Genomic DNA, 25,522 nt, shown 5'->3' with positions numbered 1-25,522 from the left:
AAGGGAAAATAAATAAATATTTTTTAAAATTTTAAATGGAGGTGGGGAGCAAAGAAATATAAATGACAGGAAAAAATTCTCTTTCTCCTAAATCACCTATCAACTTTGCAAAATAAAAATGAGAGAATCATTTCACAGGACACTATTCTATCTGCATTCATCCCTCAAATCATTAAATATTGGGTTATTAGTAAAGTCATGCCGCATATTTGCATAGCAACACAGAAAAAAAATACATCATGACTTTCTCGACAGCCCAATAAATACCAGCAAGTTATGCAATTACACATTTTCTTTAAAAACAAGAAAACAGGCTGGGTGGTAACACAGTGGGTTATGCACAAGGACCAGCTCAAGGATCCTGGTTCCAGCCCCTGGCCCCAACCTGCGGGGTGAGGGAGGGTGGCTTCCCCGAGGTGCAGCAGGTCTGCAGGTGTCTGTCTTTCACTCCCCTCTGTCTTCCCCTCCTCTCTCCATTTCTCTCTGTCCTATCCAACAACGACAACATCATCAACAACAACAATAATAACTACAACAACAGGGAGTCGGAAGGTAGCGCAGTGGGTTAAGCACGTGGCGCAAAGCGCAAGGACTGGTGTAAGGATCCCGGTTTGAGCCCCCAGCCCGGCTCCCCACCTGCAGGGGAGTTGCTTCACAGGCAGTGAAGCAGGTCTGCAGGTGTCTGTCTTTCTCTCCCCTTCTCTGTCTTCCCCTCCTCTCTCCATTTCTCTCTGTCCTATCCAACAACGACAACAACAATAATAACTACAACAATAAAACAACAAGGGCAACAAAAGGGAGTAAGTAAATTAAATAAATAAATAAATAAATAATAACTACAACAACAATAAAAAAAGGGGGCAACAAAAGGGAAAATAAATAAAGAAATGTAAAAAAAATTTTAAAAAGAAAATGACAAGAGTCAAGTCAAAATCTGCATCTAGTGGCTCCGAGTCTGGCTTGTGATCTTGTCTAGAACAGTGACCAATGAACTTGTTTTCCATACTTCACAATTTTCTCTAGTTCAGAATATCAAAGACTCATCTTCCCCGACATCTCTGCAGCAAAACCCTATGTTCAATCACCTTACATTATGTTTCAATCAAACTTAAAACAGTCTCATATCTTTAGATGCAGATCATACTCTTCCATACTCCATCATAAAGAGTCTATTGATTTCACATCAGAAGATACACCTAACTATAACTTTGAAAGCTTCATGTCCACAGCTCCATTTCTAACATGTATGAAAAATTGCATCTTAATTCCCCAAGACTACAAAAATGCTTGGTAATCATTAAGTTTGTAGTAAAAACATTGAAAGAACTAGGCACATGGTTTAAAGAAACAAGTAGATATTCATAAGCTCGACATTTATGCAACGTGAATGTAAATAATTTAAATATCTACTGGGAAATGAACATGTAAATAAACCTCAGAAAAATCTAATACTATATGTTAATGTCAGGAAAATGAGTGAACTTTGAACCCCTGTCAAATGTCATTTGAGAACAAACTGGTTTTTTAGTCTTAAAGCTCTTAAGGGAATCAGATTAGAAAGAAAGAGATAAATGACATCTTTAAGTCAATTAACACTGGTCTCTGATCTACCAAAGGAGACCCTTTCCTCAAATTCTTCCAAGACAATAGGAAGATAATTAGAGCAGGTACTAGTCCAAAACCCCTAAAACTCATCTATCTCATTCATATAGGAAGTGAAAAGAAGTGTGTGGAATAATGGAATGCTGGCTCACTCCAACTCTCTGCCACTCCATTCCTGCAATGAGGAGCTACATGTGGCTAAGAGAAAAGGTCATGTCACCTGGCGCCTCTTTCCAGAGCAGGACTGTGGATGTCGGTGAGGTCCTCTGCACAGCCAGTGCTACCCTACTCTCCTGCTAATCCATTCTGCTCATCTAAAAGACAAGTGTGTTTTCTCCCCTCAACTCAAAAAGTAATCCCACCTATGCTGACTCTTTTCCATTGTGGACAGGGCTTCACTGCTTGAGGTCTACTTTTTCAGATAGAATGAGAAAGAGAGAGAGAGATGGAGGGAAAGACACCACAGCACCAAAGCTTGCCCACAGTGTGGTGGGGGCCAAGCTGGAAGGTGGGCCACACACATGGAGAAGCCACCCTCCTAAGTGAGCCGCTAGCTGGCCCTGCAAGCACCTTTCTTTTATACTAGCAGGTGATTTCTTTGACGTTGTTTTAGAAATCTGGCTTCAGCCAGAGGGCTCTGAATCCTAGTTCCACCAGGACCCTAAGCATTTGTCACCAGGAATTTTGTTTTTACACCATCACTGAAGGGGAAGCAAATCTGGAAAACATCAGAGAAAGGCAGGCACTGTTTCGCTTATCTGAGAGAGAAGAGGAAAAAAAGAAAGATACCTGGAAGTAGTGGGCGGTATAGATGTGACTCAGAAAGGAAGTAAAGACAGAAACATAAGGGAAAAAAAATGGGCAAAAAAAAACAACAACATATATATGGACAGATAGTTATAAATACAAAGTCAGCCTTTATCTGTAACCTAGGGAGAACTACTGCAGTTTCTAACGAAGAGGATGAGGACACTGGTAGTGGGAACATTATGCAAGTATGCCACTATTATAATTATCTAAACCAATATTACATCACTAATAGAAAAATATTGTGACTGTTGAAAAACTAAGAATTTTTAGTAGCCACAGTCAAATTGCTCTTCAAACTGGTTGAATGGATTCATGCTCCAACACTCTTCATTTTCTCCACTTACCTGACAATTCTCCTATGTTCAAATTTGTCAATTTACTAGAACGATGGGCTATTAGTCTTGGATATATATGTCCCTATTTAATAAAAGTGTTGATGTTTCATAAACTCAAAAAAAAAAAAAAAAAGAAGTCTGGCTTCATTTCTTTCACGGATATGTATATTTATTTATTTATTTTCATATTTATTTTTATTTATTTATTTATTTATTCCCTTTTGTTGTCCTTCTTTTATTGTTGTAATCGTTGTTGGATAGGACAGAGAGAAATGGAGAGAAGAAGGAAAGACAGAGAGGGGGAGAGAAAGACAGACACCTGCAGACCTGCTTCACCGCTTGTGAAGCGACGCCCCTACAGGTGGGGAGCCGGGGGCTCGAACCAGGATCCTTATGCCGGTCCTTGCACTTCACGCCACGTGCGCTTGGCCCGCTGCGCCACCGCCCGACTCCCGGATATCCGGATATGTATATTTATATGTATATTCTCCACCTGTTACTAAATTTTTATTGGCCCTTTTCTCGTGAATTAAGTGGGTAACAAAATTTTCTAAGAACTAAGGAATAGCCATAGTAGCTTTCTACAGCGGGTGAGTCTTCGGAGAAGCATTGTTTATTTGGATCATTTGTCCCGTTTCCCCATCTCGATCTCCTTCCACCCTCCCCCGCCCTCCCTTTGAAAGGCTAAATCCCGCCCGTCATCATCAACTGAGCATCATCCTAAAATAGGAAGACACCCACTTTTTTCATAAACTGCTATAGCTACGAACTTCCTGCAACAAGGCTTCTTCGTTACAGAATAAATTAAAGTAGAAATGAAAGCTGGGCAGGACTTAGTGTAAGTAGAGCAAACCTGGGGGCTCACCTCATTTCCACCAACTGCCTTGGTTAAGATCACCGCAGAGGATACAGGGGGAGGCATGCAGCCCACTGTCTGTAAACTGAAAAGGAAAAGAAAGGCAACAATCAGTAGTGTTTGTATCAGTAGCAAACAGGTTTCACCACTTTGATTCAAAGACAACAGCAAAGAGTGTTCGGTGATGCATAGGCCCAGCTGAGTTTCAACAACTCTAACAAAGGCAGCCGGGGTTTCAAAAAGGCTGCAAATGCAGTCCTTATTCCAATCTATAGACACAAGTGTATCTATTTTTTTTAAGTTATTTATGTTCTTAAGCAATTCAAACACAATCAAGTTATAGTGTTTGAATTATTTCAGAGTTACAATTAATACACACACACATCACTTTTTGGTAAGTACATATGTTGGGGATTTTTTAATATCTTTTTTTAAATTGTCTCTATTTATATTTATTTATTGGATAGACAGCCAGAAATTCTTTCTGAATGAAGCAGTGGCCTAGAGCAGCGAGATCATGTAAGAGGACCTGGTTCTACTAACAACACAACACAACACAACATAACACAACATAAAACTAATCTCTACCTCCCAAACTATAAAGGGAAGCTAACCACTTTTTACCATCATTGTACGTGACAGGGGCTGGGGAGTATTCAGAGCAGAAAATCAGAATGCTAAAGAATTTTAAAATCCTTTTTGGTCCTTATATTTATTTCACGGTTTCATTTTAGCCTCTTCCACCTCCCTAACATCCTGCGTGCAGTGCTGGGCCTTAAACTTGGCTGCATGCATGGTAGTACAGGCACCCTACCCAGGGAGCTGTTTTTCCAGGCCCATTGTGATTAGTTTTACTTCAGGAATTGTTAAAAAGCTAAGAAATCTTTTTAATAAACATGGTACCATTAAATGGAACAGGTCTAATAAAAGTCTATCAGTCAAGTAATATATCAAACAAATATACACACACACACACAAAAAAAAGAGTAAGCATTGGGGGAAGTGGCACAGTGGCTAGAGTGATGGTCTATCACCTATCTATCTACCTATCTATCTATCTACCTATCTATCTATCTACCTATCCATCTCCCATCCCTCTCACTTTCTGTTTCTATTAAAAATTAATTAATTGGGAGTTGGGCTGTAGCGCAGCAGGTTAAGCGCAGGTGGCGCAAAGCACAAGGACCGGCATAAGGATCCCGGTTCGAACCCTGGCTCCCCACCTGCAGGGGAGTCGCTTCACAGGCGGTGAAGCAGGTCTGCAGGTGTCTATCTTTCTCTCCTCCTCTCTGTCTTCCCCTCCTCTCTCCATTTCTCTCTGTCCTATCCAACAACGACAACAACAATAATAAGTACAACAATAAAACAAGGGCAACAAAAGGGAATAAATAAATAAAATAAATATTTTTTTAAAAATTAATTAATTAAAATAAATAATTCTTAAAAATAAACAGAATAAGTGAAAAAATAAAACATTTGCCCCGTAAAGAGATATCTTCATACTTCTCAACACCTGTTAGGCTCAGCCATTATCTGTGTACACCTGTTAAGATAAAGCACCTGTCAATGTACCCAGGTGACAGCCCACCTGTGCCTTTAAATCTTATAGCCCCCAGTCCTACTTTTCTCCCAACACAGCTCTTTACACGGAGGTTACTTCATATGATCCGCTCTAAGAGTCTCAGTGAGCCTGCTGGGTGGAAACACCATCGTTTTAAAGGTTAATAAATTTTTTTTTAAAAGTTACAAGTGTTTGTATTTTCCTATAAGCTATCACAGATGTTGTTTACAGAGAAACGCCATTAAGCACAGACCCTTCCAAATATGAAAACCTACCCTTTCAACAGCCATTCGTTGATGGGTGTGATTGATAAGAGCTGGAGGAACAGCCAGATTGCTGCTGGAAAGAACGCAAGTGTGAAGATCTGAATAAACAGATGCAGTTTTATATGCACCAAAGCACTGGTCAGCTCCTGCCAAAGTAAGGACACAAAGCAGCAGGTAAGACAAATCCTTCTGCAGAGACGAAGATTAGATTAATATAACATGAGTTAGCTCTCCTCTTACAACATTAAACATTATTTCACCTCCAGGAGTACAGCATAACCATTCAATATTTGGATTTACTGCAGAGTGGTTAACTAGAAATCTAGTGAACAGTCAAAAAATTTGGAGTGACTTCATTGCTTTAACTTTTACAAATCCTGATACGCTAGACAGACAGACTGTGTGTGGGTGGGGGGAGTAACTCATGATGATTATGAATACTTTTGACAGAGGGGACCCAGCGGTGGTGCACATAGTAACAAGTACAGAGACCAGTGCAAGTACCTGGGTTCAAGCCCCGACTCCCCTACCCAAAGTGGATGCTTCACAAGCAGGTGTCTGCCTTTCTCCCTGTTTCCTCCTCCTCTCTTAATTTCTCTCTGTCCTACTGGATAAAATAGAAAAAAAAGGAGGAAAAAATGGCCGCCAGGAGTGGTGGTATCAGTGCTGGCACCAAACCCTAGCAACAATCCTAATGGCAAAATATATATATATATATGGTCTGGGAGGTGGCGCAGTGGATAAAGCATTGGATTCTCAACCATGAGATCCTGAGTTCGATCCCTGTCAGCACATGTACCAGAGTGACGTCTGGTTCTTTCTCTCCTCCTATCTCTCTCATAAATAAGTAAAGAAATTCTTTAAATATACACATATACTTTTTTAAAATAGAGACAGAGAGGCAGTGAGAGAGAACACAGCACTGAAGCTTCCTTCAGTGTGACAGGGAACATGCTCAGACTGGGTCGAAAAGCAGCACACAACTCAGTGAGCTTTTCACTGGCCTATTGAGGAAGTACCTGCTATATGACATTTCTGAAATACTATCATCTCCTTTGTACATACAATACACCCTAGTCATTCAGATTTATAAAATTTGGAACCTGGACTAAGCTAATTAGCCTTATACTAGTACAGATTTCAGGACTATTGCAAACAAATATTTAAAGCACTAAAAAAAGTCAATCTTGTTAAAAATCGTAGCAGGACCCGTCATATTTAATGAAATGTGATAATTAGCCTTCTTAGTGATAACAGACCCTGCCAAGCCACAATGTAGCATAAAGTCACTAAATCTACACACAAATAATGACTGTAGATGTTTCCCCAATTTATCTAGTATAAAATGATAGTCTATAATTCAAAATGATAATTTTCAAAATCTACTCACTAGATTATTTAACATGCACTGAAGACAACTGTCTATCATACCCTAAGTTTGTTATACTATATGTGTCATCTCTTTTAATACTGAACAACTACCCCTAGCAAGCTAAAACTGTTATTATCCATATTTACAGATGAGGAGACTGGGGGTGAATGTTACTATTCAGTGAAGCTCAGAATCAAATCAATTTCTGGCATACTATCAAACTCATGCCTGCTTTTCGTAATGCTGCCCCAGGAGGGGAAAAAAATATATAGTCAAAAGGGCCCATACAATACATGAATTTTGGAACTAAAATAATATAAAAGGAAGGAGTACCAACTCAACTGTGGGGTTCAACTACAAGCATATGCATGTGAAATCCTTTGAATGATATAATTATTTGGTCAAGAATAATGTTTTAAAGTATACAGAGGCTTATTAAAGTCCATTCAAAATGCCAGTGTCCCTGGTTGTAAACACAGCCCTGCAATCCCACCCACCCACCTGGTGCGAGTGAAACCTCAAGAGTGTCCCAGCCTTGAGGCATGAGCCATAATGTCTCTGGTTAGTAAACTCCATTGTCACGGATATGTTCACAGGCCTCTGCTACCTGGGACTCTGTCTTATGAGCCCCCATTCTAGAAGCATATGTGTGAAGACAAGCTCTAGTCTGATGACAAGACATCCCTCGGGACATCTAAGGAATTTCTAGTACTCTAATTCAGGGCACCTACGAACCACCGGGTAGACCAGATGTCACTCTAAGAATAAGTAAAAAGCTTTTTCCTTCTAGTGAGTCAGGCAAGTAGTGCAGTGAGTGGGTTAAGCATAGGTGGTGCAAAGTGCAAGGACCAGCATGAGGATCTCAGTTCCAGCCCCCAGCTCCCGACCTGCAGGAGAGTGAAGCAGGTCTGCAGGTGTCTATCTTTCTCTCCCCCTCTCTGTCTTCCCCTCCTCTCTCCATTTCTCTCTGTCCTATTCAACAATGACATCAATAATAACAATAATAATAACTACAACAACAAGAAAAACAACAAGGGCAACAAAAAGGAAATAAATATTTTTTAAAAAATCTTTTTCCTTCTTTATGGGTCAGATCTAAGATAAAAGGAACACTCCTGCCACTGGATCAGAAGTCTTAGTCTCTCACTTCAGACAAAACTTGACCACCAGAAGTTCTAGGAATTGACAGCTATCTCGAAATCAAATATAGCTGGAGGTACTTGATAAATACCAAATGAATATTAGTATTCCTTACTCGAATACAGTGGTGAAAAAACCAGAATACAGTACTGGTGTCATTTACATATACTCCTGAGAATACAAAACTGTGATTTTTCTGGGAGGCAACTTGGGAATACGTATCAGAGAATACAATGCCACCTGTATCCTGAGAACTCAACCTTTCACATCTGAACACTTAGCCCAAGTGGAAGGCGGTTAAGGGCATTTACATAGACCTGACCTGCATTTTCTAAAATGAAGTACAATCTGAAAACGAATGTCTGAACATAGAAAAGTGAGTAAGTAGTTCACAGTATAACCAGAGTGCTAATGAGCTGTTAGGAAACAAAACAAGCCCTTGGATTCTGGCTGCTGTCGAAATTGCTGGATGGGGAGGAGGAGTGAGAACAGAAGGTACCAGGAGCCCAGTGGGCCCTGGTGGAGGGAGTGATCTTTTGGTGAGGGGTGTGGTGTAATAATTGATGTTTGAAGAGATATAAAGGTACACTCCTAAAACATAGTGTTGTAAGCCCATGTTGCCTCGATAAAAAAATTAAATTAGGGGTTAGGGAAGACAGCATAATGGTTACACAAAGATTTTCATGACAGAGGCTTCAAGGTCCCAAGTTCAGTCACCCACAGCACCATAAGCCAGAGCTGAGCAGTGCTCTGGTAAAATGACAATAATAATGATAATGATGATGGCTGATAATAATATAAGATATGGGCCAATGAGGGAGCCGGGCAGCAGTACAGCAGCTGGTGCAAAGCACAAGGACCGCAAGGACCAGCACAAGGATTCCAGTTCGAGCCCCCAGCTCCCCACCTGCAGGGGGGATCGCTTCACAAGCGATGAAGCAAGTCTGCAGGTGTCTTATCTTTCTCTCCCCCTCTGTCTTCCCCTCCTCTCTTAATTTCTCTGTCCTATCCAACAACAACAACAAGCAATAACAATAACAACAACAAGGGCAATAAAAGGGAAAAAATAGCCTCCAGGAGCAGTGGATTCATAGTGCAGGCACCAAGATCCAGCAATAACCTTGGTGGCACAAAAAAAAAAAAAAAAAAAAGATTCGGACCAATGAAAGAGTTCACTTGGACAGCGCATATGCTTGACCCAAGTTCAAGTCTAGTCTCTATCACTTTGAAGCTTTAGTGCCATGGTCTCTTTCAGTTTCTCTCTTGTTCTGCCTCTCTCTGCCATCTCTGTCTAAAAATAAAGAAACAAAAAATCAAGTTAAAATTTAAACATTCAAATAAGACCTAGCATGCAGCTCAGTGGTAGGATGCCTGTTGTGCATGCACCCAGTCGTAGGTGTACACCCATGTGCACACACACACACACACACGCACACGCACACGCACACGTGCACACACACACACACGTGCACACACACACACACACATTAAATGAATACCATGTTAAAAGTGTTTACACAATAGTAGAAATACACGTTCTGCCTCTACCCTATTTAACTAGCAAGAAGGCAAAACAGCATACTCTGAAGAGAGCAATCACACAACTCACTCCTTCATTCAACAAACACTTCCTGTGCACTGAGCACAGCTAGAGAGAGGGGCCTGGGGCGATCTGTCACTCCTGTCCCATTCAGCCTAGCAATTCCACTTCTAGGAATCAATGCTCTGTTCATACTCCCAATTGGGAAAAGTGACATGTTTTAGGTTACTCTTTGTAGCATTTTTATAGGAGCAAAGCCTCGTCAATTACCTGTATGGTCATCTGTAGAAGATTAGTTAAATATATCATGACACAGTCATTACTTAGAACACTGCCTGGTTCACAAAAAGAAGCTCTGAGTTCTCTATGTGTTCATATGAAATCATCTCCAAGATGTTTCTGAGTAAATAAGGTAAAATACTTAAAATAATACAGTTTGAAAAAAGGATACACACTGGTATCTTCTTCATAGACTATTCCAGAGAGACACACAGAAACTGCTGACACTAGTTGCTCCCATATTGTCTGATAGAGGGTACAAGAAAGGGTTCCTTCATCATATATAATTTCAGATGCATTAGTTTATGTTCATTAAAGCAAACAAAATACAAATTAAATATATAACTGTTGCCTATGAGAATTAAATAATTAAATAAAATAAAAAGTATTATTATAAATATTACCATGGAAAAGGCAGACTGTACATGTATGTATGTATGCATGTGTACATTTCTGTATATGCTTACATCTAAATATAGCTTTTAATATTTTTAATATTCTATCTTTAAAGAATGTTTAGAAAAAAAGACTCAAAGTCACAGTTACTAATTACCAGCTACTTTTATTCTTCCTTATGTTTCTACAATAGGTAATACCAATATTGTAATCAGAATAAATGATTTTTAAAAATGAAACATGGTTTGGGGACCAGGTGGTGGCACTGTGGGTTAAGCGCCCAAGTCACCATGTGGAAGGACTCAGGTTCAAACCTCCACTTCCCACCTGCAGTGAGGATACTTCACGAGCACTGAAACAAGTCTTCAGGTGTCTTTTTCTCTCCTTCTCTATCTCCCCTCCCCTTTGAATTTCTCTCTGTCCTATCAAATAAAATAGAAAGAAAGAAAATAGGAAAAAAATGGCCAATGGGAGTTGGCGGATTTATAGTGCAGGCACCAAGCCCCAGCAATAAACCCTAGTGGCAATAATAATACTAATAATAAATATAAAACACAGTTTTAAAATACTAGTTGACTTCACTGGGGGTGGGGGGATGCTGGGTGGTGGTGCACCCAGTTAAGAGCACAATTTACCATGTGCAAGGACCCAGATTCAAGCCCCCAGTCCCCACCTGCAAGAGGGAAGCTTCACATGTGGTGAGGCATGTCTGCAGATGTCTCTCTTTCTCTCTCCCCCCATCTCCCCCTTCCTTTATCTCTCTCTGTCTCTACCTAATAGATAAATAAGTAAAACAAAATCAACAAGTAGAAGAAACTGGCAGGGCCAGGCGGTGGTGCACCTGGTTAAGTGCTTCACATTACAGTGCACAAGGACCCAGGTTCGAGCCTCTGGTCCCTACCTGAAGGGGAAAGCTTCAGAAGTGGTGAAGCAGGGCTACAGGTGTCTCTCTGTCTCTCTTCCTCTCTATCTAGCCCTTCCCTCTCAATTTATCTCTGTCTCTATCCAATAATAAGTAAAGAAAAATTTAAAAGGGGGGAAAAAAAAGTAACTGACATTGCTCCAGAAGAATGGAACAGCACATAACCCAGAAAAGTGAATCGCAAAGGCCTACAATCTTGGGCCATGAGGAACCTCTCTTAACAATAGGGAAACAACAAGAAAGAGTCCTATGACTATCACAAAAACCCAGTGCTATATATTTTCCCTATCTTAGGTATACAACCATAAAGATAAAGTAAATAGTGCTAGAGAAGAAAAGTCAAGTAAATACTATGCAATCCAAATCAGTATTATTCCCTGTATCTCCATCTAGGATCTGGGATCACATACTCAGATAAATGCCATCATGAATAATTGACAAGTTGATTCCCTGTGACATTTTGTTTATTCACAGGGCATGCAGGTAAGACCCCATTCAAATAAACGGAGGGAGAGACTCCACAGACCCATTATACCAGACTCTCATGCATAGCATGGAGAATTGCTTAAATTCAGGGACTCTGGCTGGGAAATAGAAATATTTTCATTACATACCAATTTCCCTCCCAGCCCTTATTTGACCTTTATTTGATTCACTTTCTCAGAGTCAGGCTCATAGCTCTGGGCTGGAAACAAGCAGCAGGAGCCCAAAGTTTCAAATCTGCTCCATTTATTCTAAGCTAATGGAACTTTGGAAAAAATAATGTTTAGATAAATAAGGGGAAATCTATCTGTTTGGCTCTACTCAGGACCCAGTCTCAGGCTCAGAGCTCTGGCTCACATGTGATTCTATCCAATCACACACACACACAGTGCCTTGCAGCCACAGGCACCTCATAGCTTGTATGTATATGAGACTGGTCTTGCCACAATCCTCTAGTGACAGTTTTCCTGAAACTTCAGATTTGAATAAGCTAAAAGGGACTGAGAGATTGTTTACCTGGCAGGGCACCTGCCTTACCATGCACATGATCCAGGTTTGAGCCCTGGCACCATGTGGGAGTACTACAGCACTAGAGGAAGCTCCAGTGTTGTGGTATCTACCACCACACACACACACACACACACACACACACACACACACACACACACACACACACACACACACACACACACACTGTGTAAACCTAAACTCTACTAAGATGAAAAAATGAACCTGGAAACAGTGCAAGCGCACACTTCCAAGGCTCTAGATGTGCAAAACAGAAAGAAAGAAAACCATGAGCAAGCTAAGGAAAACATATATCAAATGTGCCCTTATTCTGCATCAATAAAACAAAATTTCAGAAACTACTTCATCAGGCATTTCAAAAACTAGAACTCCACAAGCATAAAGCTGCAGCTAGATTGAGCCTTAAATCTTTTGAGGCCCAAGGTATTAGCTCTGGGTTCTTGACATAATAAGTCAGCAGAATACATCTTAGAGTGCACATCATTATGTCAAGTGGTGAGAAATGCCATGTGCAGTGTTCAGTATGATTCAAACCTAAAGGAGCCTAGTCACCTAGCAGAATGACTAAAGCCCTGGACTTAAAAGCATGAAGTCCTGAGTTTGATGCCTGACATTGTAAGTATCAAAGAGATGTTCTGGTTTTCTCTCCTATCTCACAAACTCTCTCATTAATAAGTAAATCTTTAAATCAAAATTGAAAAGATCTAGCATTTATGTTTTCGTTTCTATTTTTCTTTTTCTTTTTTTCCTTTAGGGATATCGCTGGGGCTTGGTGCCTACAGCCCAAATTCACTGCTCCTGGAAGCCAGTTTTTCCATTTTATTGGATAGGCTAGAGAGAAACTGAGAGAAGAGGGGGAGAGAAAGATAGATACCTGCAGACCTCTTCAGTGCTTGTGAGCATCCCTGCTACAGGTGGGGAGCCAGGGCTTGAACCTGGGTCCTTGCGCAGATCCTTACACTTAGTACTGTGTGCACTAAACCAACCAGGTACACTACCACCCGGCCCTTGAGTCAACTGTTTTCAAAGACACCTGAATCAATAATAACTTGTGGTCACCATGTGCACAAAATTCTAGGATCTGTTGAATATAAAAGTATTCTGGGTTGAAATTTTTTATTGTTCTTTTATATTGTTGTTTTGTTTTGTTTTGTTTTGTTTTGTTTTGTTTTTCTGCCTCCAGGGTTATCACTGGGGCTCGGTGCCAGCACTATGAATCCACTGCTCCTAGAGACGATTTTTTCCCATTTTTGTTGCCCTTGTTGTTTATTGTTGTTATTATTGTTGTCAGAGAGAACTCAAGAGAGGAGGGAAAGACAGAGAGGGGGAGAGATAGACACCTGCAGACCTGCTTCACCACTAGTGAAGCGACCTCCCTGCAGGTGGGGAGCCGGGGGCTGGAACCAGGATCCTTATGTAGGCCCATGCACTTCACACCATGTGTGCTTAACCTGCTACGCTACTGCCCAGCCCCCTATGCATATTTTTGAAGTACATCCAGTTGAAATTAATTTAAAACTATTAACTAGAAAACAAAGAACAAAATTGCTACCTTCTAATATGCAACCATTCCATTGCCAGGAAATTAGCAGGACTTAAGAGATGATCTGACTTTACATAGGGCCATGTGGTGGTGCACCAGATTAAGCGCACACATTACAATGCCCAAGGACCCAGGTTTGAGCCCGCTCCCCATCCGTGGGGGGACACTTCACTAGCAGTGAAGCAGGTCTGCATGTGTGTCTCTCTTTGTCTCTCTCTCTCTATTTTCCCCTCCCCTCTCAATTTCCTTTGGTCCTATGGGAAAAAAAAAAAGACAGCAATACAAACTTGGACATCTTAAGGTAAATGGATCTTGAACATGACTTAATGTTCATTTTGTTTGTTTAGATAGAGACAGAGAGGCAGAGAGAGTTCAAGAGACCACAGCATGGAAGCATCCTTCGATGACAAACTCAAACCTGGGCACTGTGAACATGGCAAAGCAGTGCACTACCCAGAGAGCTACTTCACTGGCCCTGATTCAGAGGTCAGGCCCAGAGGAGTGTTTGATTTGTGTAAAAAGGGTCTTTGCTGGAGAAAAGGTTTTGAGGGATACTTGGTATGGCAACACAGCACAAGGTCACGGTGTTGCATCACTGGATCCAAACTGGTTGGGTGACTCTCAGGGTCTCCTGGGTGCTTCCAGAAGACTTTGGTCCTTAGAGAAATGCTGATCATGGTGACATTCTCCCTGGCTCACCTCCTGCATTCCGTGAAAGTTGGCTCCTTTACAGAATGCCATTAAGCAAGAGCCTAAGGAGAATCCAGACTCTTGCCAGACTTCCGCCAGCATAAGTAACAGCTGCAGCCATCAAGCAGCCATGGGGGACGTAGTTAGAGCAGCATCCCAAGTCAAGCACTCGGAGGAGGTAGCTGGGCCCCAGAGAGCCAAGGTCAGCAGGAAGACCCCTGAGGAAGGCCAGCCGGGCACCATGGTAAAAGCCAAAACCATTCTGCACCACTCCTGCAGGGAGGAGCTATGAACCAGTAACACCCAGTGTGAGCAGATAAAGCCTGAGCCCCATGACACGGCTCTTCTATATCAATGTAATTTACAAAAAAAAAAAAAAACAGGAACCGGACATAGGAAACTACCTTGTCCGTGTTGGTTACTCTCAGAAGAACAGGGAATCAGCATGAACATCTGCGATTATTGACACATAAGTTTTCAGTGACAGACACTATGCAGAACCCCATCCGTATCAAAACGCCCCAGGTGAAAAGATTCACAGTCGTCCCTCACCACTTCACGCTTCAACTTTCTCAGCTTCACTGTACCAAAGTTTTTTTTTTTTTCATATATATTCATTTAAAAAAGTTGATCAAGACCATGAAAATGATATAGTGAGTGCTCAGTTGTCTGAATCAATTATACACCCCTGTATTACAATGAAAATGAAAATGACTGTGCGTGTCATGCTCAGTGGCATCTGGATCACACAGCATGAAATGTCTGTCTTCATAACAGACTGTGACTAAGTATGAAAAACAGCCACATTTCTCTTAAAATATAGGACTGGGAGTCGGGCGGTAGCGTAGTGGGTTAAGCGCAGGTGGCGCTAAACACATGGACCGACTAAGGATCCTGGTTCAAGCCCCCGGCTCCCCACCTGCAGGGGAGTCGCTTCACAGGCAGTGAAGCAGGTCTGCAGGTGTCTTCCCCTCTTCTCTCCATTTCTCTCTGTACTATCCAACAACAACATCATCAATAATAACAACAATAACTACAACAATAATAAAAAAAGGGCAACAAAATGGAAAATAAGTAAATAACTATTAAAAAAATTTTTTTTAAATACATAGGACTGTAGGCCTACGTATTTAAGCACCCCCACAAATCCTACAAGGCCAGGTACAGCCGCTTGAATTGTCCTTGTGTGGGTTTGAAATCAGGTGTGGGGAAACCAAGCCAGTCAGAGCAGGTTTCTCTCAGATGCGCTTCTGCACCGCTAGGCATTGGAAGCATCTTTACTCTTGGAAGTGTTTGCAAAGCCTCCCAATGGCTCCTAAGCATGCTGACAATGAAACTAAGCACCAGAGGAAGATGCTCACCATCTAGGAAAAGGTGAAACTTTTGGATATGATCAAAAACAGCAAGAAAATTGTGGAGGTTGCCTGCCATGCTGACTTGAATGAATCTACTGTTTGCACCATCCATAAAGATGAAAAGAACATCCATGCAAAAGCTACTGTCTCTTTCAACAAAGAAGCAAAGCTAAAGAGGTGTTATTTCATGTCTAGAGGGCTCTACTAATGTTAAAAACCATATTTAGAAGATTGTAAGCAGGTTTTCTATGCTCAATGAAAATATTCGATTTTACTCCTTCCTCTCTTGGATATAAAATACCTGTGTTTCTTTCACAGTAAGAGAATCCATGTTCAGTGGCATCTGGATCACACAGCATGACTTGTCTGTCTTGATAAGAGACTGTGACTTAGTACGAAAAACACCCACATTTCTCTTAAAACAGTAATTAGTATTTAACAGACATGCCAGCACAGGACAAACAAAATTTTTAAATCTACAACCTAGTGAAAAGTTTTAACACCATAAGCATCGTTTTGGATCTTTTCTGTTTTCTAAACTTTATTTATTTTACTTGCTAGGACAGAAAGAGATTGAGAGGGGAGGGGGATAGAAAGGGAGAAAGTGACAGAGAGACACCTGCAGTCCTATTTCATTGCTCAAGAAGCTTGGCCCCTGCAGGTGGGGATTGGGGGCTTGAACCCAGGTCCTTGCATATACTCTTACACAGGTGTGCCCTAAGCATCGTTTGAGTACCATGAGCCCTGGATACAAAGATTCACAAAAGTTCTGGAAACTCAACCAAATAGGAACTTGAGGATATCACCACAGGCACTGCTCCTATCCCAGATTAAATATATGCTTAACACTCCTATCCCAGATTAAATATATGCTTAACACTCTAACCCCAACACCCTACTGTCAAACACAAATTCAAATTACCTCACAGACTACAGCTACACAGTTTCAGAAACGATTCTGAAATTTCAAAATGGTGAGTGCGGATTAAGTCTTTCTTCCTCACTTACAGCCTCCCCACAGGTGACAATACCTCTGTTTTTATTATTTTTTTTTTGTTCTGTTTTGTTTTGACCAGACCATTGTTCATCTCTGGCTCCAGTTGGTGCCTGGGATTGAACCTGGGAGCCTTGGTGCCTTCGGCATGAAAGTCTTTTTACATAACCACTATCCTAGCTCCCCAGTCCCACGGTACCTCTGTTCTTAATGACAGTCCACTGTTGAAGAATATTGTTGCAACAGCGATGTAGGAGACCGTTATTTCTGGCATCAGTGGTCCTGAAAAGAGAAATAAGTTACAGTTAGGTAAGAATTTGCAGTAGACAAGTCAGTGTGAAAGGAGAATCCTCTGAAGTAGAACAAATGGTACTTTAAAGTCCTGGTGTTCCCTTAATATACTGCCATCCGGGGAAGCAGTTACAGAAGCCAGACCTTCCACCTTCTGTACCCCACAATGACCTTGGGTCCATACTCCCAAAGGGTTAAAGAACAGGAAAGCTATCAGGGGAAGGGATGGGATACGGAGTTCTGGTGGTGGGAATTGTGTGGAGTTGTACCCTTCTTACCCTATGGTTTTGTCAATGTTTCCTTTTTATAAATAAAATAAAATAATATAAAATAAAATAATATACTGCCATCCTGACAGAGTTAAGCATTTGCTGAGAAGGAATCTAACTCCAGAGAAAATTTCCTAGAAGGTCAGGACCACGGCTATCCCGTTTAGCACAATAGCCTCTGAGTGGAAGAAAAATAAAGTCTACTTTTACACAGCACAGCAGGTAGGCTGGACATAGCTATCCAGCATCAACATTTTATATGAGCACCAAATCACCCCAACTCTAAAGAATAGAATTGGTGGAAGAAAGTCCCCTCTCTTCAGAAAATACTATCATTCCCAGAAAGATGCCAAAAATAAAGGCCTGTATCATGCTTGCATTCAGTTCTGCCCTAGAGTATTCATCACACACACACGCAAGTTCAATATATGAATGACAGAACAGAGAGTAAGAGATCACTAACAAGATGTTGTTAGGGGGGCCAGGCAGTGATGAACCTAGAAGAGCGCACATCTTACATTGAGCAAGGAACTGGGTTCAAGCCCCAAGTCCCTCCTGCAAGGAGGGAAGCTTCACAAGCAGTGAAGCAGGAATCTCCCCCTTCCCTCTCAATGTCTTTTTTAATTCAAAATATATACATAAATAAAACATTTAAATATATATGATGGTAAGTACTGGGGCCAGACCGTGGTATACCCAGTTGAGCGCACACATTATCTCAAGGACCTGGGTTCAAGCCTGCACTCCCCACCTTCAGGGGGGAAGTTTCACGAGTGGTGAAGCAGGGCTACAGATGTCTCTCTTTTTCCCTCTCTATCTCCCCCACCCCCTCTCAGTTTCTCTCTGTCCTATCAAATAAACAAAAGCAAAAAAAAAAGGAAAAAATGGCCACAGGAGCAGTGGATTTGTAGTGCCGGAACTGAGCCCCAGCAATAACAAAGAATAAAAATAAAATAAAAAAAAGTAAAAAGATTGTAACTACTATTTCAAGGTGCCAGGCCCTAAGCCACACAGGGTCCCCTGCAAGAATCCCCTCTAAGACAGAGTACACCTGCTGTCCCCAACGTGACATTCATATGAGGACGACTGGTAGCTCCAACATCCACGTATTTTGTGGCCTGTGCTCAGTTGTCTTGAAGACCTCATACACTAACCAAAGAACAGAATTTTTCAAAAGACATAGCTTGGAGCAGTCCAGGAGGTGGCATGGTGGATAAAGCACTGGATTCTCACACAGGAGGTCCAGGGCTCAGTCCCCGGCTTCACATAGGCCACAGGAATGCTTTGCTTCTCCTCCTCCTCCTTCCTCTCTTATTAATAAGTAAATAAATAAACTGGGGCCTGATGGAAGCACATGTTCCAGTGCTTAAGGACCCACCGTCAAGCCCCTAGCCCTCACCTGCAGGGGAGAAACTTTGTGAGCAGTGAAGCAGTGTTGTGGGTGTCTCTCTTCCTCTCTATCTCTCCTTCTCTCTATCTCTATGAAATAAGTAAAAAAAAAAAAATTAAGTAAATAAACTTTAATAAACAAAGCAAGATGTATCTTGAGACAGCACTATTGTATGTCTGTCATGTATATGCCTGTCTATATATGCCTCTGTCAGCAGTGGCAATTCTGATCCTCAGGGACATGAGGCCAAGTTAAAAATCTCTTCCTGACTGTTAAGTCAGCAGGTAGGGTGTTACTGGAACAACCCAATGTAAAGCATACAACAATTCCCCCTTTCCTTTTTAACTAAATGACTATAGTATCAAGGGTGTGGGGTGAACAGAAACATATATCATACAGGCATTTTTAAAAAAGAAACTGGCACAAACATGGAGAAACATGCAAGCAAGTAACAAGAACCAGTGTGCTGCCAAGGGAAGGCCTGAGGGGGCCATTTTTGCCTCTGTGGGCAAAACTTTATCAGCTTAAAAAAAAAATTTTCTTGCCTCTGGGGGGCGTACTTGCCTCGACGAGGATTTGCATGGGGGCAGGGAACAGCCTAGAGTCCCAAAGGCAGCTGGCTGCAATTTACTTACTATGAAACAAAACTTGTTAGCATAACCACAGCACAATCTAAAATTTATAATAGAGAAGGAATTTGAGACTTTTACCTATCAACAACGTCTTTTTAACCTTTTGTTACACCCATTTAAGTTGGAGACACACCCTAGGAAAGGAAACCTCAGGCATGAGAATAATTAGTATAGCCATTGTGCGATCTACCATTTCTAATAGAGAAGGTAATGGACAGTTTTACATATCAACAAGTCTATTTAACCTTTTGTTTAGACCAACTTAGTTAAAATATATTGATTGTTAACTAATTTTTACCTCAGACTTTAAATGTAAGTTAATTTTATCTTTATGAGAATTACGTTGAAAACCTTTTTTATTTAACTTTGTCTAGTAAGAATTTAGCCTTAAAGTTACTGTTTACCAAACTTTAAACATACACATAAACATGGTCATTAATACACAAGGAGAGAAACCTTTGTTATGAAGACATGTCATTTTAAACACGAATTTAAATCTGTACTGTCTTAGTTGTTGGGGGGGGGGTTCACCATCCGGAGGTGGCTTCCCGCGCAGCTTCACTTCTAGGAATTGCAAGTTGTGATCTCTGCACAAATCTCTACATACTCCAGCTTGTCTTCCTTCAGACTGGACTGGCAGCTGGAGATCTCGTGTGCCCAGTTTCGGCAGGGAGCCCGGGAGTCCGGGAGGTCCGGGATCGTTCCAGAATTCATAGCAAGAGGGCGGGCAGGCCAGCTTTGTAGAAGGCGTGGGCCTAGGTGCCCAAGGGTGACGGCCATGATAGGCTGCCGCGGCCCTGCCCCATGGCCCTGCCATGTCTGCTGCCCCGTTCGCAGTGGCCGAGCAGCGTGGAGGGATCACACGTCCAGTGCCCTGCGCCACGCGGTGGAGAGCCGGCTCCCGTGGGCTGGCCTACGTGCTGGCATTGGGCTCCTGCGTGGCGGCATCGGGCTCCTGCGTGGTGGCATTGGGCTCCTGCGTGTTGGCGTCAGGCTCCTGTGTGGAGGCATCGGGCTCCTGTGTGTTGGCATCGGGCTCCTGCGTGGTGGCATCGGGCTCCTGCGTGGTGGCATCGGGCTCCTGCGTGTTGGCGTCAGGCTCCTGTGTGGAGGCATCGGGCTCCTGCGTGCTGGCGTCAGCCTCCTGTGGGCTGCGGGGCTTCAGGGCTGCGGGCGCAGTGCGCGGGGTTGTCTGGGCGCAGCCGGCTGGCTGGCTGTTTAACCAGGTGGAAACAGCAGCTCCGCGCCTCACCTCCTGCCCACCGGCTCTTCCCGCTGGCTGTTCTGAGTTCGCCCGAGTGAGTGGAAACCACAGAGTGGTCCAGAGATAAATGTTCCAGAAACAGCAAAACAGTCTTGTGAAGAAAGAGCAGAGGCCTTTGGAGATCTCTTCACAAGCAGAAGAGAAGGCCATAGTGCATAGGTAGCCAAATTGTCTTTACTTATCTGAGAGATGCGCAGGTCAGGTCCACGTGGGCGCCATTTGTTGTTAAAAATTCCGAGGCTCTTGCCAGCCGGGTAACAGAGACGCGGAGACAACGGCTGGGCAGGGAAGCTGTATTTCTTTATTCAGGAGCAACGATTCATAAACTAAGACAAACTAATCACCAAACAGAACTCTGCTGTCTCTTTGCGGCGGCACAAGCACTCTCTCTTACTCTCGAACTCAGGAACCCTCTCTCGGGGTTCCCAGGGGCGGGGCCAAGTGGCCCGCGAAACTAACTGGACTGATCCAATTCTCTTGGCAGGGGAGAACTAGAACAACCCAATGTAAAGCATACAACAACTGGCATCTATTGGACAGCAATCCTGACTTCTGCTCAGCATGCTGTAAGGCCAGGGCAGCCTCCCAGTCACACAGAATGATCGGGGTCAAAGTAGCAGGGCTGCAAAGACCAACATTTAATAATTGGGGTGGAGGTGTGGAGGATAGGAGAAGAGCATTATGGTTATATAAAACGACTTTTGTGCCTGAGACTTCAAAGCCCCAGGTTCAATCTCCAGCACCACCATAAGCCAGAACTGAGCAGTGTTCTGGCAAAATCAAATAAATATCAAATATGGAGACCATCAGCCAGTGAAAACGCTCACCAGGTAAGGCTCTCCCCTTGCGCTGAGTGCTATGCAGGCTCCGGCCCAGGCACTGCATGGGAGGAAGTATCTCTCTGTGTCTCTGTCTCTCTGTTTGAATGAAAAAGCAGCCCAGAGAGGCGAAGTTGTGCATGTTTGAGGTCTCAGTTCCACCAGGAAAGCAAACAAACACAAAATCAGAGATCGTGTTTTATTTGGTATCTATTATTCCTCATAGGTTGGATTAAATTAAATATTATCCTCCCCCAAATTCACGCCAACCCAGACCTGTCAGTGTGACCTTACTTGTTAACAGGGTCTGGCCAAACTAGGTCTCACAGGTTCAGGGCGGACCCTGATCGAACTTATTGCCTTTGTTAGTTTGTTGTCACCCAGGCATAACAGCTCCAGGCACAGGTCATGCAAAAGGCTTGCATGCCTGAGGCTCCGAGGTCTTAGGTTCAATCCCCAGCACCACCATAAATCAGAACTGAGCAGGGCTCTGGTCTTTCTCTCTGTATTTCTCTTATTAAAATAAATAAAATATTGGGGGGAGGGATGAAACACACACAGCACCCTAAGCCATAGTCTCCCATGCCATGTACCAGGGGCTCAAACTAGGGTCCCATCAATAAAGCAGACAGTCTCCCAGATGAGCTATCTCACCAGTCCCGACAGCAGATATTCTTATAAGAAGAGGGGAGGGGGGTTGGGACACAATCCCGCACACAGGGAAGAGGGCCATGCAAGGGCAGAAGCAGGGGGAGCTGGTAGCCACTATGGGCTAGAAGACTCACAGAAGAAGGCTCTCCTGGGCCCTTGGGTAGAGGTGTGGCTCTGCTGACATCTGACCTTAGACTTCAAGCTTCACGGTGTCTGCAGTTCAAGGTCACCTCGTGGGTGGGATCTGCTGTGACAGCCCTAGGAAACTAACACACGCCCTTAAACAGCTCCTCTATTCCTGCAACCCTCACTGCTCCTGCACATGTCGCTCAATCCCAAACCCAGAGGGGAAAAGGCACCATTCATTCAGGCAACAAATACTTACTGAGCAACTACTACTATCGGCATTTTGCACAACACCCGTGAATAAAAGGAACCAAGAGATCAAAGAAAATTCTTTTATATATCTGGCACTTCCATGAATTATTTTACTGAGAGCTGAAAAAAGGCAACAAAAGAAAGAAGACAAGGATAAATGGCACTACATGTTAGGGTGGTGGAGGCTGCCCCAAAACTTTAAAAAAAAAAAAGTGATACGTTATTTTTATTTATCTATTTTTTGGTTTGGGGATGTCTCCAGGGCTTTACCACTCTGGGTTGATTTCTTCAGATACAAAGAGTGAGGCAGAGACAGAGAGGGGGAAAGGGAAAGAAAGCACAGCAAGGAAGCTTTCTTAGTTAGTGAGGGCTGGGCTTGGGTCTGAGCAGTTCACCTGACAGAGCAGTATGCTATCCAAGGGGGCTGTTCCGCTCTGCTGGCCCAGGAACCCTCGAACCCTCCTCACCTCCCCTTGCTTTCTAACTGATGCTATTCTTATCTTCCTTTAGTCTGTGGCTTTTTAAAAAAAATGTGTTTATTTATTTATTTATGAGAGAAGTGGGGGCAGGGGGTTGGGGAGAGAGAGAACCAAAGCATCTCTGTCAGACATGCAATGTCAGAGATCTAACTAGGGGACCCCATTCCTGAGAGTCCAGTGCCTTATCTACTGTGTCACCTCCAGGGCAACAGGTCCCCTGCTTTGCATGAGAGAGAACATGTTCTTGCAGTTGTGGTTCTGCCAGGGCAGTGCCCCCAGAATTTCTCCACACGGTGGCTGTCTTAGCATCATGGCTGCAGTGAAAGCTGGGAGCATGTCCACAGGAGGCCCCTCCCTTGAAAACACTCAGTCTACATGTTTCTAGGCACAGCTAAAGCATCTGCCTTAGTTGACCTACAACTGTTTGGTGTTTTTTTTAGGAACTAAGTCTTCCCATACTGCACACCCACACATAAATACACTTGCTAAGTATGAACTAACTGGCCCAGTTCAATGGGCTAATTTCTGATCTGTCATGCTTTAAATCTACTCATCACCAAAGTGAATTTCACTTCAAAATCTAACCCAAGATATCCATGCTAATACATTCAAGATTATAACATGTTTCTGGCTATGTATGTTGGGGGGGGGGGGTGAAGCTGTTTCTCTCTCTCTCTCTCTCTGTTTAGATCCTATTAATGCCAGTAAGTTAAAGGTAGGTAGAAATGAAATGCTTGCTCTGTACTTGGAAAAGTAAGCCCTTCTTTCCCAGGAATGAATAGAGCACTTGAACTCAGCAGACTTAGGAGTGCTTGCTCGAGGCTTCCTTCCGTGGCTGAATCTCAAACTCAATCACAGTGGCTCTTTATTTTCAGCTCTCTTATTCTTACATGTATTTTTTAATGAAATACAATCAAGTAAAAAGAATAGTGAACTAAAAATTAACTATCCAGTATCAGCCTCTTCTGTACTTCTTACTATTTGAAGTCATTGAACTTCTTGTGCAGGGAGATAACATAATGATTAAGCAAAAAGACTCTTATGCCTGAAGCTCCAAAGCCCCCAGGTTCAGTCCCTGGCACCACCGTAAGTCAATGTCAAGTAGTGCTCTGGTTTAAAGACACTATTATTATTATATAATTATTATAATAAGATAAGTATTGTGCATTATTATTAAATAAAGCAAAACTGTAATGCACCTTCTTCAGTTTAGAATGTAATTTCTTATATTGATTAAGGAGATTTTTAAAAAGAAGTCAGCTCACAGGTATGATATTTTACAGGTAAAAGTATTACAGGTGGGGCCAGGTGGTGGTACACCTAGTTGAGAGCACATGTTACAAGGCACAAGGACCCAGGTTCAAGCCCCTGGCCCCCACCTGCTGGGGGAAAGAAAGTTTCACACGTGGTAAAGCAGTGTTGCAGGTGTCTCTCTGTCTCTCTCCCTGTCTCCCAACTTCCCTCTTGATTTCTCCGTCTCTACCCAAATCAATAAATAAATATTTTTGAATGTAAAATAAAGAAAAGAAAGGAAAAGAAACTTTAAAAACAACAAAATGTTACAGGAGATGGCACACCACGTAGCTCAAAAGACACAAGGCCCCAAACTTGATCCCTGACATTGCATATGCCAGAGTGATGCTCTGGTTCCCTCTCTCTCTCTCTCTCCCTCTCATTCATTACCACCAGGGTTATTCCTGGGGCTTAGTGCAGGCACTATGAAGCCACTACTCCCAGCAGCCATTTTTTTTCTTTACTTTCTTTCTTTCTATTTTTTATTTGATAGGAAAGAGAGAAATTGAGAGGGAAGGAAGAGGGAGAGAGGGAGAGAGGAAGAGAGATGCCTGCAGACCTGCTTCACTGCTTGTGAAGGGTCCCAGAGAGAAATTGAGAGAAGAGGAAGAGATAGCATCGGAGAGAGGAAGAGAGATACCTGCAGATCTGCTTCACTGCTTGTGAAGTGTCCCCCCTGCAGTTGGGGAGCCGGGCAAACCTGGGTCCTTGCACCTGGTAACATGTGCACTCAGTGAGGTACACTACGACCCAGCCCCCCTCTGGTTCTCTTTCTTATTAAGAAATAAATAAATTTTCAAGAGATTACATTTGAAAATATAGAGTGAAAGGGGTCAGGAGCTAGTTCACCCCAGAGATTCAACAACCCTTTTTCGCACAGAGCATCATGTGAATATAAAATAAAAAGTACATCAACAAACCTAACCCACATGGCTTTCAACATAAAATTCATACGCTCTGTAACTTCACTGAGCAAACAAGAGCTCTCACACCAGACATCATAAAAATGTGCAAGAGAAGGCAGTGAAGACCAGATCCCCCACCACTGAGACTTTGCTTTCTTCTATCAAGCTAACTTTGAGGACAGAGGACTCATTCAACAGAACCTGAAACACCAGCATTCAAGTTTCCCCACAGCTCCCAGAGGAGAGAAGACTCGTCAAAGAAACCGTGGCAAATAGCTGCTCTACTCTCACAGTCTCAGTGTAAACAGACTCATTCTGAACTAAGTTGGAAACAGAAGAAAATGAACAGAGTGAGAATAATGATGATGATGATGATGATGATGTACACAGTATTTGGTCAAATCAGTTCTGTTTAAAAGGTTTGCTAAAGTAAATTCTGAATGGAAGGATTGGGGGAAGAAGGTAGCACTGTTCTCCAGA

The 25,522-nt window shown here is 42.6% G+C and overlaps 1 protein-coding gene across 9 annotated transcripts in view; it reads right to left on the bottom strand.

The window, feature by feature from the left end:
- Positions 1–25,522, bottom strand: part of SLC10A7 (solute carrier family 10 member 7) — a 227,014-nt gene that overhangs the window by 200,004 nt on the left and 1,488 nt on the right. For 8 of the 9 annotated variants that reach the window (XM_007528206.3, XM_060178977.1, XM_060178978.1 and 5 more), the window contains exons 2-4: positions 16,872–16,954; positions 5,440–5,576; positions 3,613–3,688 (exon numbers count right to left, since the gene is read on the bottom strand). In XM_007528206.3, the coding sequence (XP_007528268.1) occupies positions 3,613–3,688; positions 5,440–5,576; positions 16,872–16,954 (296 nt within the window). Of the gene's footprint in view, positions 1–3,612; positions 3,689–5,439; positions 5,577–16,871; positions 16,955–25,522 lie in introns of those variants that run through there. The other variant, XM_060178984.1, reaches the window with a different exon arrangement.

The sequence above is a fragment of the Erinaceus europaeus genome, chromosome 19 (genome assembly GCF_950295315.1).
Source record: "Erinaceus europaeus chromosome 19, mEriEur2.1, whole genome shotgun sequence".
In the NCBI taxonomy this organism is placed as follows: Eukaryota; Metazoa; Chordata; class Mammalia; order Eulipotyphla; family Erinaceidae; genus Erinaceus; species Erinaceus europaeus.
This window is presented reverse-complemented; position numbering and strand designations above follow the sequence as displayed.